This window comes from Mastigoproctus giganteus, chromosome 6 (genome assembly GCF_048544385.1).
Source record: "Mastigoproctus giganteus isolate SK-2022 chromosome 6, ASM4854438v1, whole genome shotgun sequence".
Taxonomy (NCBI): Eukaryota; Metazoa; Arthropoda; class Arachnida; order Uropygi; family Thelyphonidae; genus Mastigoproctus; species Mastigoproctus giganteus.
Genome location: NC_143580.1, coordinates 62,200,617 through 62,216,375, shown reverse-complemented (window position 1 = coordinate 62,216,375; position 15,759 = coordinate 62,200,617). Strand labels below are relative to the sequence as shown.

General features: G+C 40.0%; 1 protein-coding gene across 3 annotated transcripts in view; it reads left to right on the top strand.

The window, feature by feature from the left end:
* The window catches only part of LOC150084348 (cell adhesion molecule Dscam1-like), a 118,324-nt gene that overhangs the window by 53,498 nt on the left and 49,067 nt on the right, over nucleotides 1–15,759 (top strand). For all 3 annotated transcript variants that reach the window (XM_090375182.1, XM_090375183.1, XM_090375181.1), the window contains exon 10: nucleotides 9,361–9,595. In XM_090375182.1, coding sequence (XP_090231308.1) covers nucleotides 9,361–9,595 — 235 coding nt within the window. The remainder of the gene's footprint in view (nucleotides 1–9,360; nucleotides 9,596–15,759) is intronic.

Here is a 15,759-nt window from a genome sequence, read left to right as displayed (position 1 = left end):
CTCCAGCCACTGCAATTTGCAGAACTTAATCCTCTCTTGGTAAGAAGATCTCTTCATTCCCCTCACCAATCTTGTTGCCCTTCTCTGTACACGCCCAAGCAAATCTACATCCTTCCTAAAATGAGGCTTCCAGACCTGTACGCAGTACTCAAGGCGTGGCCTGATTATTGCCTTATATGGAGAGACAATCACCTCCTTTTCCCTGATAGCAAAATTCCTGTATATCATTGACAACACCCAATGACCTGCTCTGGCAGCCTGTCTGTATTGCTCAGTAAACTTCATATCTGACTGCACAATCACTCTAGGGTCTTTTTTATTTTCTACCACCTTAAGTGTATTACCACACAGTTGGTACCTTTCTCTGAGGTTACTTCTACCCATATGCAGTACTTTGCATTTTCAATGTTAAACTTTAGTTTCCACTTCTCAGCCCATCTGTCCAAATTTTCTAGATCCTGTTGCAGTAGCAAACTGCCATTACTGTCATTAACAACTCTGCCAACCTTTGTATCATCCGCAAACTTCGATACTAAGCCTGATATACCTTCATCAATATCATTGATAAATATACAAAACAACAGTGGACCCCACACCGAACCCTGTGGGACTCCACTAATAACATTAGTCCACGAAGAGCATTGATTACCACCCTCTGTCTTCTCCCACTCAACCACCCTTTTATCCATTGTAGCAACTTGCCCTTAATACCATTCTGCTCCAATTTGTACAATAGTCTTCCATGCGCAACAGTGTCAAAAGCTTTCCTGAAATCCAAATATATGATATCAAAATTATTTTTTGCATCCAGTTCCTTTGTAACCACATCATAATAACCAATCAAATTTGTCAGACAAGACTTTCCCTTAACAAACCCATGCTGTGTCTGAATTATTGCTGCAGTCTTGTCTAGATGATTCTGCAATGCATCCTTAACCATACTATAATAATTAATGATAAACCCCAGCCAAGAAATTAAACTGAAAATTTACTATACAATGAAATGTGATGAAAATAAAAATAAATAAAAACACTGATTAAATTATAGTTACAATATAATTTAAAATATAGTTAAAAGCAATAAAATTAATTAAAATAAACTAGGTTAAAAGCGATAAAACAAAGAAACCTGGAGATTTCGGAGAACTGCCGTCTCCTTCTTCAACAGCATACTACTAGTGCTAAGACACATCCTTAAGTAGCCGGTCCATGGTACTCATGCACGTGATCATCAGACACATGATCTACATTCTCCATGCGCGTATCGGAAATGGAAGTGGCTCGGGAGCGTGTCAAACAGAAACGGCCATCCCTTCTGAGGACAACTGCCTCAAACAGTGGGTGTAAACGGATCCCCCTGTCCCTATTAATAGTATTGTGACTGGATGAACCGATTCGCAAGCTCTCGAGCCACTTGCGTTCCCAAAATCCATGGGCGCGGTCAGTAATGACCGCGTCTTCAGGGGAGATCCGATGCTGCTTTTCCCAGAAATGCTCTGCCACAGCAGACCTCGCATAGTTAGCAGTCTTGATAGCGGTCGTGTGTTCCCGCAGACGGCCCTTTAAACGTCGCCCCGTTTCCCCCACATAACACTCCTCACAATCCGGGCACTTAATCTCGTAGACCACATTGCTAGTATGGTCCTGGGCTACGGGATCTTTAACTTGGGATATCACTGTGTGCAACCTCCGACCCGGAAGTTGCACACAGCGAGTCTGGCACTCCCGCAATGCCCGTACAATACGTTCTGAAAGGCCCGGATAGTAAGGAATGTATGCAGTAGCCACAGGGGCAGGCGACTCCCTACGATTGGACTCAACCCTATGAATATATTTGTCTCAAGACCCTCTGGGGGTATCCACATTTCCTGAGGTCTGCCGTGACTTTGCAAATTTCTATTTCCTTTTCTTCAGGGGTACTACAGTGGGTCCCCACCCTATTCAACAATGCCCTGGCTACACTGTTCTTATGATGACAAGTCTGTGCTGAGCTATAATGAACAAATTGGCCACGACACATAGGCTTTCTATAGATCGTTGTTTTTAATCTAGATCCATCTCTGCTCACCAAGACATCCAGAAACGGGAGAGACCCAGCTTCTTCCACCTCCGAGGTAAATTGTATAAATGTGGAAAAGCTGTTGAGCAAATTGAGCACCTCATCTTCCTTTCCCTTTTTTAAAATAGTGAAGGTATCGTCCACATATCTCCTCCACTTTTACAGGATAGCAACATATATAAAGTTACCCATCGAAATCCGTTAGCTGGTTTGGAGAGACAAGTCAACAACATTATACAGGGATGGCATAAGGCTGGTAAAATAACCAAAGAAGTTTATTGGTCTCTTCATGCCTCAGGTTGTCGATTACCTCGGTTTTATGGCCTCCCAAAGACGCACAAGGTGGGCATTCCGTTGAGACCTATAGTATCATTTGTGGGTAGTCCCACTTATGCTTTATCTGGATTTTTAGCTGGAGTCATCTCTCCTATAGTGGGACGCTCCAGTTTAGTAATCAGGAACAGCAAGGAATTTGTGAACTTTATGAGAAGCCAATCTATAGGTGAAGACGAACTCATGATTTCGTTTGATGTGGTATCCTTGTTCACATGTATCCCCATTGAACATGGGGTGGATTGTGTAAGATCGGCCTTGGAACGGGATGATTGCTTTAGTGCTAGATCTTTACTAAGCATTGATGATATTTGTAAAGGAGTTGAATTTTGCCTCGCAAGCACTACCATGGTGTTTCAAAAAGTTATGTATAAGCAGGTCCATGGCACGGCCATGGGTTCCCCCATCAGTGCCATTGTGGCCAATTTGGCAATGGAGGAACTGGAAACTAGGGTTTTTCATCAGTTGAATTTCCCCATGCGCGAGAGGAGGAGATATGTGGACGATATCTTCACTATTTTAAAAAAGGGAAAGGAAGATGAGGTGCTCAATTTGCTCAACAGCTTTTCCACATTTATACAATTTACCTCGGAGGTGGAAGAAGCTGGGTCTCTCCCGTTTCTGGATGTCTTGGTGAGCAGAGATGGATCTAGATTAAAAACAACGATCTATAGAAAGCCTATGTGTCGTGGCCAATTTGTTCATTATAGCTCAGCACAGGCTTGTCATCATAAGAACAGTGTAGCCAGGGCATTGTTGAATAGGGTGGGGACCCACTGTAGTACCCCTGAAGAAAAGGAAATAGAAATCTGCAAAGTCATGGCAGACCTCAGGAAATGTGGATATCCCCAGAGGGTCTTGGACAGATATATTCATAGGGTTGAGTCCAATCGTAGGGAGTCGCCTGCCCCTGTGGCTACTGCATACATTCCTTACTATCCGGGCCTTTCAGAACGTATTGTACGGGCATTGCGGGAGTGCCAGACTCGCTGTGTGCAACTTCCGGGTCGGAGGTTGCACACAGTGATATTCCAAGTTAAAGATCCCGTAGCCCAGGACCATACTAGCAATGTGGTCTACGAGATTAAGTGCCCGGATTGTGAGGAGTGTTATGTGGGGGAAACGGGGCGACGTTTAAAGGACCGTCTGCGGGAACACACGACCGCTATCAAGACTGCTAACTATGCGAGGTCTGCTGTGGCAGAGCATTTCTGGGAAAAGCAGCATCGGATCTCCCCTGAAGACGCGGTCATTACTGACCGCGCCCATGGATTTTGGGAACGCAAGTGGCTCGAGAGCTTGCGAATCGGTTCATCCAGTCACAATACTATTAATAAGGACAGGGGGATCCGTTTACACCCCCTGTTTGAGGCAGTTGTCCTCAGAAGGGATGACCGTTTCTGTTTGACACGCTCCCGAGCCACTTCCATTTCCGATACGCGCATGGAGAATGTAGATCATGTGTCTGATGATCACGTGCATGAGTGCCATGGACCGGCTACTTAAGGATGTGTCTTAGCACTGGTAGTATGCTGTTGAAGAAGGAGACGGCAGTTCTCCGAAAGCTCCAGGTTTCATTGTTTTATCGCTTTTAACCTAGTTTATTTTAATTAATTTTATTGCTATTAACTATATTTTAAATTATATTGTAACTATAATTTAATCAGTGTTTTTATTTTTTATTTTCATCACATTTCATTGTATATTATTTCATTGTATAGTAAATTTTCAGTTTAATTTCTTGGCTGGTGTTTATCATTAATTATTATAGTATGGAAATTCCCAGCCCCATAGGCCTGTTTGAAGATATAGCATCTTTAACCAGTGACTCCATTATTTTACCCGTAACAGAAGTTAAACTAACTGGTCTGTAATTACTCGTGTCACCCTTCGATCCCCTTTATGAATTGGGGATACATTAGCATTAGCATTAGTAGAGGCATATGATGCAAGAAAGCAAGCTTATTCAGCATCAGCCAAAAAAAAAAGAAAAAAAAAGAAAAAAAAACAACCACTACTCCCATTTCACCCCTCAATTCGTTCGAAATACCTGTCCAGCTGAGCCTTAAATTTGTTTAGGCTATCAACTTCAACAACAAGCGATGGAAGTCTATTCCACAAACCAACTGCCCGCTGGCTAAAGGCGAATTTCCGCACATCTATCCGACATCCGTCCTTCCTCAATTTGAATTTATGCCCTCTCAGGTGATTATTCTGAGCAAGAGGAAGAATTCCATCGGCATTGAGCATGCTCAAGCCATTCAAAGCCTTGTACACCTCTATCAGATCACCTCGGCGATGCCTAGTCTCCAGGCTCTGTAATTTGCAAAACTTAAGCCTTTCTTCGTAAGAGCAACCCTTTGTTCCATTCACTAATCTTGTTGCCCTTCTCTGTACTCGTTCCAGCAGCTCTACATCCTTCTTGAAATGAGGCCTCCAGACCTGTATACAGTACTCAAGGTGTGGCCTGACCAATGCCTTATACAAGGGAATAATCACATCCCTGTCCCTGCTAGAAAAATTCCTGTATATCATTGACAAGACACCATGAGCTACTCTTGCAGCTCGTCTGCACTGCTCAGAGAACTTCATATCTGCCTGCACAATTACCCCCAGGTCCTTTTCATTCTCTACCACTGTCAGCGTAGTACCACAGAGTTGATACGTTGATCTGGGGTTACTGTTTCCCATATGTAGTACTTTACATTTGTCAATGTTAAACTTCATTTGCCACCTCTCAGCCCATTTGCTCAACCTTTCCAGATCCTGTTGCAGCAGCATAGTATCAGTAGTGTCCTTAACAACCCTGCCAACCTTTGTATCGTCTGCAAACTTGGACATTAAGCCTGATACACCATCATCAATATCATTTATAAATACAGAAAACAACAATGGACCCAACACTGAACCCTGAGGAACTCCACTAATAACATTAGTCCACGTTGAGCAGTGTCCATTGATTACCACTCTCTGTCTTCTGCCACTCAACCATCCCTTTATCCATAGCAGCAATTTGCCTCGAATGCCACACTTCTCCAATTTGTGCAGCAGTCTTCCATGCGCAACAGTATCAAAAGCCTTTCTAAGATCCAAATATATAATATCAAAGTTATTCCCTGCATCCAGTTCTTTTGTGACTACATCATAGTATCCAATCAAATTGGTCAGACAAGACCTGCCCTTAACAAACCCATGCTGTGTCTGAGCTATAACTGAATTCTTGTCCAGATGATCCTGCAGTGCTTCTTTAACCAGTGCCTCCATTAATTTTCCTGGAACCGAAGTTAAACTAACAGGTCTATAATTACTTGTGTCAGCCTTTGATCCTCCTTTGTGAATTGGGGTTACATTTGCACATCTCCAGTCCATGGGTACCTCCCCTGAGTCCAAAGAAGCTCTCATAATTATGGCTAGGGGTTTGCTTACTTCCTTTGCTGCCTCCTTTAATATAACTGGATAGATCCCATCCACCCCGGGTGCCTTTTTTATGTTTATCCTCAACAATTTCTCCTCCACTTTCCTCTCAGTTATTAGAAAATCATCTAGCTCACTGCCAATGTTTACTTCACCTACGACATTCCCCTTCCTGAATAACTCCTCATGTGTGAATGTAGATGCAAAATACTCGTTTAGATTGTTAGCCACCTGAGCTGGATCCACAACTGTTGAACCATCAACATCCAGTGGACCAATCTGATTCATCCCTTTCCTTCTTGAGTTTAAATAGGTAAAGAACTCTTTTCTGTTTTTCTTTGCATCCTTTGCCAAGGATTTCTCATAATCTGCCTTTGCCTGCCTAATCTCCTTTGTGACTTGGTTACAGACCAACTTATATCTATCATAGGCTTCCACGTCACCCATTAATTTGTATGTATCCCATGCATTTTTCTTCTCTGCCATATGTCTCATTAGTTCATCTGACAACCATTTAGGCCTGAACCTTGAACAATATTTCTTGGTTGGTATGTAAAGCCTGGTAGCTTCCAAGATTAGTTCCTTGAATGCTTCCCATTTTGAATTTGCTGTTGGTAACATCATCAGTTGGTCCCACTGTATAGAATTTAAATACTGTCTCAGACCAGCATAGTCTCCTTTACGAAAGCAAAAACCCTTCCCTTTACCTCTGATGGTAGTTACCTCCTTGAGTAAATCCCACTTCAGCACACTGTGATCACTGCCACCCAGTGGTTCATTTATCTGCAGATTCCTAATGCATGAAGAATCACTACTGATAATCAGATCAAGAGTATTACTCCCTCTAGTTGCCTCCCGAACATGCTGGTGTAGAAAACAATCATCCAATAAATCCACAAAAGCCTTGCTAGTGTGTGAGTGACCAACCCACAAATTCCAGTCAATATCTGGGAAATTAAAATCCCCCATTATAAGACTCTCTGATTTACTGGCCCACTCTATTTTCCTGTACAGTATCTTATTATACTCATCAGAGTCATTAGGCCTATAGCACACTCCTACTCTCAATTTTGATTTACCTATGCTTATGTCACACCAAACTGACTCAACACTGCACTGTCCAGCGATGTCAACTGGCTTCACTTCCTTGGATTTTATGTGTTTTTTAACTAATAGCATAACCCCTCCTCCCTTCCTATCCTGTCTATCCTTTCTGTAGACGTTGTACTCACCAAATTCCAGTTCTGCATTCCTTATATCTGTGTGACACCACGTCTCTGATATCCCAATATCCACAATCTGATATCCACATTTGCACAATGTGGCTGAGTTTGGGACCAGCAAGGATTGCATGGTTTTATCTGGAAACTCGGATTTATTGTCAAGTAACGTACAGAAGAATACACACAATTACAAATACAATATATTGACACCTTACAGCCTTAGTTTCTTTGGCGCTTAACAAACAAAACAGAGAATTCTGGTTGAATTTGAGATTTTTGCGCCAATTGGCACCAAATTAAGAATCACCTGCTGTTTTCCAGTAAAATATACCAGCTATAATTTAATTTTCATTCATAACGTGTAATAATAATCTTGGTTACATTATGTATCAAAAATAGTGTGCAGAATGATGTAATATAACCGATCACAATCAGCAGAGGTTTCTACAGCGAACGTAGTGTGATTTTTCCCAATTTTCTTTGAAAGAGCATCACCATGATGTATTGTTCCAAACAGCTGTGCTGTTATTGTTGTTGTAAGGTTTTAGGAGCATCAGCGACTATGGCCATATTTCTCCGTGTATGTTATCTGTAAATTCTGAGTGTTCTGAGGTCGACTTGCTGTTTGCTGGACAAAAAACTCAAGTTTCCGGGAGAAAAAACCGTGATACCCTCGCCTGAGACCAGCTAATTCAGCCACATTGTGAAAAAAGCCCATAAAAATTCCTCCTATCATTGACGGGACTAAAACTCAGGTCATTTCCACTCGGTGTGGGGAGTACAGAGATCCTACCAACTGTGCTACCCACGAGGGTCTGTGCCGTTTGCGTACAGCTCTCACGAAAAAACAGCGAAGAATGTTGATGAAAGGTAAAAATTCCCCTGCTCACAGTTCACTAGCTACCAAACGGATGACAAGGTGTGCTGACAATTTCTTAACAAGGCACTCGCTCGCCCTAGTGTGTCAGATCTGTCCGTGTGTTAGTTTCATCACTGGTTTCAAAGGTAAACAGGCGTTCTAAAAGCATTACCACGGAAAGTATATTCATCGGTAGCAGTATATCTTTCTGGCTGGTGACTATGAAGAAAGATTAATAGATGTCGTCAAAACGTTGAGATTGTGATCGGTGTACTATCCACGAAGGCTGTTCTGTTGATTTCACGGTGGGTCCTCTGGTTTGGTTTATAAGAAAAATGAAGTGCTGCTGCTCTGTTGCCGAAAGGAGCACTAAGTGAATAAAAAAAAAGTATTAGCATTGACAGTGGTGAATGATGCAAGAAAGCAAGCTTATACAGCATCAACCAAAAAACAAAAAGAAGTAAATAAATAAAAATCCCATTTCACCTATCCATCCCCTCCAATAGTTTATGTAGTTTTTAATTAACCTGTCTACTTCCACAAGAAGCTTGTTCCAACAATCAGCCATCCGTTGGAACAAGCTTCCATCCGTGTGGTTGATTGAAATTATGCTCTGTCATGTGGGTAGTCTGAGCAAGAGGAAGAATTCCATCAGTATTGAGTTTGCTCAAACCATTCGAAGCGTTAAACACCTCATTCAGATCACCTCGCAGGCGCTTGTTGTTATTATTATTAGCCATATGGTGCAAGGAAGCCTGAGGCTTATGCTGCACCAGCCAAAAAAAAAAAAATCCTGCATTACCCTGATAGAGAGAAATAGAAGGGGAATCACCAAGAAAGAGAAGAATGGTGTTATCCAGCTCAGGACCCTGGGTTTGCCAAGCCCATACTCACCAGATGTTGAGCCCCTGGGGTAGTCTCCAGGCGCTGCAGTTTGCAGAACTGAAGCCATTCTTGGTAAGAACACCCCCTTTGTTGCCCTCGTCAATCGCGTTGTCGTTCCCTGTATCTGTTCCATCAACTCTACACCTTCTTAAAACGAGAACTCCAAACCTGTGTGCAGTACTCAAGGTGTGGCTTGACCATATAATCACCTTGTCCCTGCTAGCAAAATTTCTAGCAGGAATTTTGATGGCAGAGATTGCTAAAGTGATGTAGATGGGAAGCTTATATAAAGAATCGGGATTCTATCATTGTGATAAATATTACTAGGGAAGACTACAATTCAATTTAGCACAAAGGCGGAAATTAATGATTTAATTGACTGTTATTTGTGAATTACGAAAAAATAGTCATAATTACTGTTAAAAGTATTTTATTATAATTGATATGAAGTTGTTTTTTGTCTTCTACACAGATATGCATTTATATAGGGCAAACACCATGAATTATATTACGTGAATAATGCTTTTAAAATGCATTTTGAAAAAATGATCATGTCCTAATTCATTTTGATTTTATTTTACTTTTAGCCCCCACCTTCCGTTGGTCGAAATGGGATCCTTCAAGGGTACTATGTGGGTTATAAAGTTCATGACAGTCCACAAAGCTATGTATATCATACAGTCGATTCCACCCCTCATGAAGGCCGTTTCAGAATTAAAAGTCTCCAAAGATCTACTATGTACGGAATTGTGGTAAAAGCATTTAATTCCATTGGCGCAGGACCGGATTCGCAAGAAGTTCTTGGCAAAACTTTAGATTCTGGTGAGAATTTGATTCAATTTAGTAATTTTAGCTTAGAGGATAAATTGTTTTCGAACAACGCACGGTACTTTATCTTTCGGATGCTCTTTACACGTGGGAGACAAAAATCGATTTTCTTCCGCTGCTGTTTAGCTCGATTTGCTTCCATTCTCATGGGAGACATTCTTTAGCAATGAGCGATCGATATGTGGAGACTTCGTAAACCTTTCGTGTAGCGATAAAGGAGAGAGAGCATATGGAAGGAAAAACAATGAAGTGCAAAATTACTCCTAAAACTAAAATATAATAAAAGTACTATAAGTGAAAACCAAGATGTAAAGCCCGTTTTTTTTCTTGTTGTAGTCGAACCAATGTGAAGTAAACTGTAGGATTTGCTTTAAAAGATATGAAATTTGTTTGAGTTCTAGTTTTTTTATTTTATCACATTCATTTTACGGGTTTCAGCTTAACAGGATCTTATATGAAAAATTATTGGTAAGTTCTCACCAATGAAAGGCGAAAAATTAACATGCAAATTATAAAATTAACCATTAAATTTTATCCTATTTAAAATGAAGATTGAGTCACGATAGTTGTACCCTGGTGCTAGAGTTCAAGGGGAGCTCAGTGCGAGAATCAGTGTTGAGGAGTTCTCATTGCCTGGATTGAGGTCCCTTTCCCCCACCTTTTGGAATTCGAGAGCTTTTTCAGTTTGGGCCCAGGTGAACTGCACTCACTGCATCACCCCTTCTCTCAGGAACGGTCCTAATGTAAATTATACATTGTATAATTTACCGTGTAAGCAATAACAGCATGGCTAAACTGTTAAAAGTTAAATAATAAAAAAAAAATACAAATAAAGCATAGCCAAAACAATTTATTAGCGAGTTACTTTTTAAACAATATGCATTTCAAATGGCTACTGCACACATTTTTGATGTGTAAACATTTTTGCCCGAGCCTACTAAATTTCTAGGTGAAGTAAAACCAATTGGTCACGAAAATGTGAAACGGAAATCACGCAAATTTAGTCACTTGGTATATCATCATTTAGGAAGTGATGTAATTTGCATCATTTCCGTTCGCATTTTCGTGACAAATTTGTTGATTCGATAAAGTAACAGACTCACGCCCACCGGTTACTCTACCAAATCAATGTTAGTGACTGCATTAGCGTCATTTAGGAAGTGACGTAATTTGCGTAATTTTCGTGAAAAATTTGGTACAAATTCAGTAAAATGTTTTCACATAAAACCTATTTCGTATATACAGGGTACACATGCACTTTTTTTTTTAAAATTAGATTTGTATATTTAATTTAAAAAAAAGCGCATGTGTACCCAGTATACACAAAAAAAAATGTTTTTTTGTGTAAACATCTTTGACAACACCTACTAAATTTCGGACAGCTATAACTGAAATCATGAATGACGTAATTTATGCACACGCCCACTGCTTACCCTACCGAATCAACATTTGGAAGTGGTTTGGCCAATAGTCTAATTACCCATTTGATTGTAGCCATTTGTTGATTAGTATAATCGCAACAATAGAAGTATTTGTATTGTTACAATCATACTATCATGTTACTCTGCCATGCTTTTGTCACAAATTACACATGCAGTGCTAACAAGATCTGCAGGAAACGACAGTATCCGTGAGTAATACGCTATTGAAACTATGACTTGGCTCAGGATCTCAACAAGATCCTGAGCCAAGGATCTTGTTAAGTGCCAGATCACAAGTGCGAGTGGTAACTCTGCACATTCCATTTTGCAAAGAGAAACAGAGATTAACTATATCAAGATCTACGATGACAATGAAGAGCTAATACTAGATCGTAAACTGTATAAATTGGTATTGGACAATTCGCAGAACAATTGAAATATGTAAGATGATGTGTCAAGACAACGACAATGGTTACCCTGATGAAGCATATGGTAATGACCTGCTTAGCCTTGTAACGCAACTGCGAGAAGACCTCTTTCGAAACTTTTACAGTCATCCAAACAGAGATGAAATGAGGATCTAAAGCTCACTATGCTCAACCGACTCAGTACAATTGCAAAGAAATGTGAAAATTTGATGACCAATGAGGACTTCTGCAACTTAATGAGAATGGCCAATGACTAGCAAAAGATTCTACTCGTACATGTAATTTGGAGTCTGTTATCTCCCAATCATGAACCAATTAAAATATCCTTGACCGGCCCAGCTGGTTGTGTAAAGACGTTTATGAGTCGCCTCTTGATGGAAATATACAACGGCTTCAGTAATACAGACGGGTACTGTAATGCCTACATTCCATGCACTTCAACTGGTAAGGCTGAAGCACATGCAATGTAATGATCTTGTATGTGCTCAGAGCTAGTTTATGCCAGCTATGATCACATCTGAGATCACTTCCCTCAAGATATTCATTTCTCTGATTACCAAAAGGTTTCTGCCACAGGTCACATTGGTTAGCCCAAAGCCACCTAAGTGGCATTCCCGAATCATAAACGTTTTTCCACAAAGAGCTGGTTTATGCCAGCTGTGAGCACATCCAAGATCACCTCCCATGATACTTTGCACGATCTCCTCTCCTTACTCTGTTTTTATTTGTTATGAAAAGGAAATGACGTCAAATGACAATTTCCGCATCGCAAAATCGTGACAGATTGATTTTACTACCGTCCATAATTTAGTAGATACCACCAAAGATGTTTGCATATCAAAAACATGAGTTCCAACTCATTAGCAGTTTTATTAATGCATTGCTACAGTTCATCCTTTGGTCAGTAAATGGCTTCTGGCCAGGTTAAAGATATTTTCAACTAACATTTTTATTTTGATTCAGATAAAGTTGGATTATAATTATACATTTTGATTATTCTGTTCATTTAATCTGCTATAAAGAAATATTATTTGCTCCTACGCCCAGTGTCAGCCATAGGGATGTGTCCCCCATGAGTAGCAGTTAGTATAAACACCATCCTGCACACAGACTGGGTGGAAAAGATTTGAGTTTGAATCCTGTCAATGAAAAGAGGAACTTTTATGGGACTTTTTCACAATGTGGCTGAGTTAGTCACATCAGGCGAGGTAGCATGGTTTTTCTCCAGCAAACTCGGATTTTTTTTATCCAGCAAATAGAAAAATCATCCACAGACCACATACAATTTATTGACATATTATGTACAGCACAATATTGCCTAAGTTGCTGATGTGCCTAAAACCCTATAACAACAATAACCATCGCTTATATGGTGCTCAGGGTGAGTGGTGTATTTTGTACCCTACTCGACTTTATAACAATATTTTTTGTTGTAATGTAGAAAACGGAAATATTGTTGATGCTCTTTATAGTGACCCCTCAGAAGAATGAGGAAAATAGTCATTATTTCAAAAGGATGTTATATCAGTAGTTCATAATATCAGCAAAAGAACATTTAATGTAATTCTACTAATCGAACAAGTTAGTGTGTGGCATCATTTTAGTTTGTAGTAAATTTCCAAACTAGGTGAAATGGCATTGTGTTTGTTATACCTCGTGTTTGTTATACCTCGTGTTGTGAATGCCTTTACAATGATTTGTCCTGATAATGTGCTACCTGAAATATGCACCACTTCACCAATGGAGAAGAATAACATTACTTATTCTTGGTGGATACCATCACTCAGACAGCACTGTTTCAAGGCTTGTTGGCCTCTCATCGGTGGGCGAGTAGGTACCCTGCTAATACTCACCAGGGTGCCTAAAACTGATGAGAGGCCAACAAGCCTTGAAATGGTCTTATCTGAGTGGCAATGAATATCACCACCCAATGATGAGAGGCTAACAAGCTCTGAAATGGTGCTGGCTGGGTGGTGGTATCTGCCAAGAATAAGTAACAGTAATTTTCTCAATGTTCAATTAGTGAAATTTCCCTTAGTCTGAGGCTTTCAGCCCTAAAATCTTCATAATACAGTAGTAAATCATAGTAACAAAAAAAGTTACTATGATTTACCACTGCATATCAGGACAAAAAAAACTGCATCACCTTAAAAAAAAGTAACATTTTTGGTGAAATGTATAAGATACTGTTTGATTATAGTCATTTTGTTTGTTCACTCCCACTTCAATGTTGCCTTTCTCATTGGATTGAATTAATCTGCAGTTAATTCAATGAAAAAGGACAAATGTCCTGGAATAAAAAAAAAAAAAAATTTCTGTTTATACTCCGGCACGACAACCAAGTCAGTGGAGTTTACAATAAATCGTCAATACAAATATTTATCGTATTTAGCAGTCATGTGTTTGAACCTCGGTCCACTCAAGAAACGCATACAATGCACTCTTGCTCCTGACCACTGGGCTATGTCAGGCCTAAAAATTTTCTGTTTATACTCCAGCACGACAACCAAGTCAGTGGAGTTTACAATAAATTGTCAATACAGATATTTATCGTATTTAGTAGTCATGGGTTTGAACCCCGGTCCACTCAAGGAATGCGTACAATGCACTCTCGCTCCTGACCACTGGGCTACGTCAGGCCTAAATAAATTTTCTGTTTATACTCCAGCACGACAACCAAGTCAGTGGAGTTTACAATAAATCGTCAATACAGATATTTATCGTATTTAGTAGTCATGGGTTTGAACCCCGGTACACTCAAGGAACGCGTGCTATACACTCTCGCTCCTGACCACTGGGTGATGTCAGAATAGATCTACTGGAATGTATTTTTCTTAAATGCTTCTATGAGCTATGTCCAAATCACATGCTTTTCCTCTTTAACGAATGCTTAGAATTTAGTACCTTTCCTGTTATTTGGAAATCAGCTTTATTGAAAATTTTACCAAAGCCAGGAAAACCTCAGCATGACCCAAATCTTACAGGCCAATTGCCTTGCTTTCCCGCTTAGGAAAACTGCTTGAATCTATTTAATCAGTCTTAGAATTAATTCACTGCTTGTGGAGGCCAACTTAAATTCATCCCTTCAATATGGCTTTTCACCAGGCTGGGGTTGTGAAGATGCACTGTTTCAAATGAAAAAGCTCATAGATGAATCCACATTTAAATATACTCGAATTTTATTTATAGACTTCGACGGTGCTTTCGATACACTATGGTGGGGGAGTGTCCTTCGTTGTCTTAGAGTTGCAAATTGCCCTCAGTTATTATACCTTCTCATAAAGGACTATTTTAGTAATCGCTTTGTCTTGATACAAACTAAACACCAGTCTATATCCAGACATATTACTCATGGCTGCCCCCAAGGGTCTCTTCTTGGACCCCTAGTGTGGAACTTAGTCCTAAATGATTGGCTTATCCTAAATGATGACCTGACTAATATAAATACAATAGCTTATGCCGATGACTTATCCATTCTTGTCCACGGAAATTCCAGAAGGGATCTAGAAACTTCTGCAGATAATATTCTCTCCAAACTATCCGACTGGGCCACTCAAAATAAGCTCACTGTTTCAGTGACAAAAACAAAAATGATGATCTTTAAGGGAAGACTAAATTATGGTAGGCCTCCAGTAATAAAATATCAAGGAAATTCACTTCCTCTAGTGTCCAGACACAAACACCTTGGTGTTCTCCTAGATGACTGTCTAGCCTCCTCATCACACTCACAGCATCTCTCTAAAAAGATTAAGAACTGTAATTAATGCTCTTCAGAATTTCTAGGAAAGAATGGGGACTAAAAAACAATACTCTCCATATCTTGTATTGTACCTTCTTTATCTCTATTCTATCATATGCCTCCTGTATTTGGTTTCAAAGGGCCATCCTTCTTACCATAAAATCTCAACTGGATACTATACAAAGGTCTTTTCTCTTGGCTCTGCTTCGAACATGCCATACAGTCTCCACAGCAGTGCTACAAGCTATTGCAGGCACTTTACCCGCGGACCTTTATGTTATTTATAAAGGTCTCTGCTATTATATTAGAAAAGGGATACTTATTACTCTCCTTAATATTACTGTCAATCCAATTGCTGACCCAGAGAAAGAAAAAGAGAAATGCTGGAATCTTCTAACCAACTGTTGGCAATCCAGGTGGTCCTTGTCTACTAAAGGTATTGTAATCAAGTCGTTTATACCTGACATCTCATTTACCTCTTCCAACACTGTACAGAAATGGTTCTTTCCCAGTCTCTGCACATCATACTTAATAACAGGTCATGGATCATTGAATGCAAAGTTCTTACAA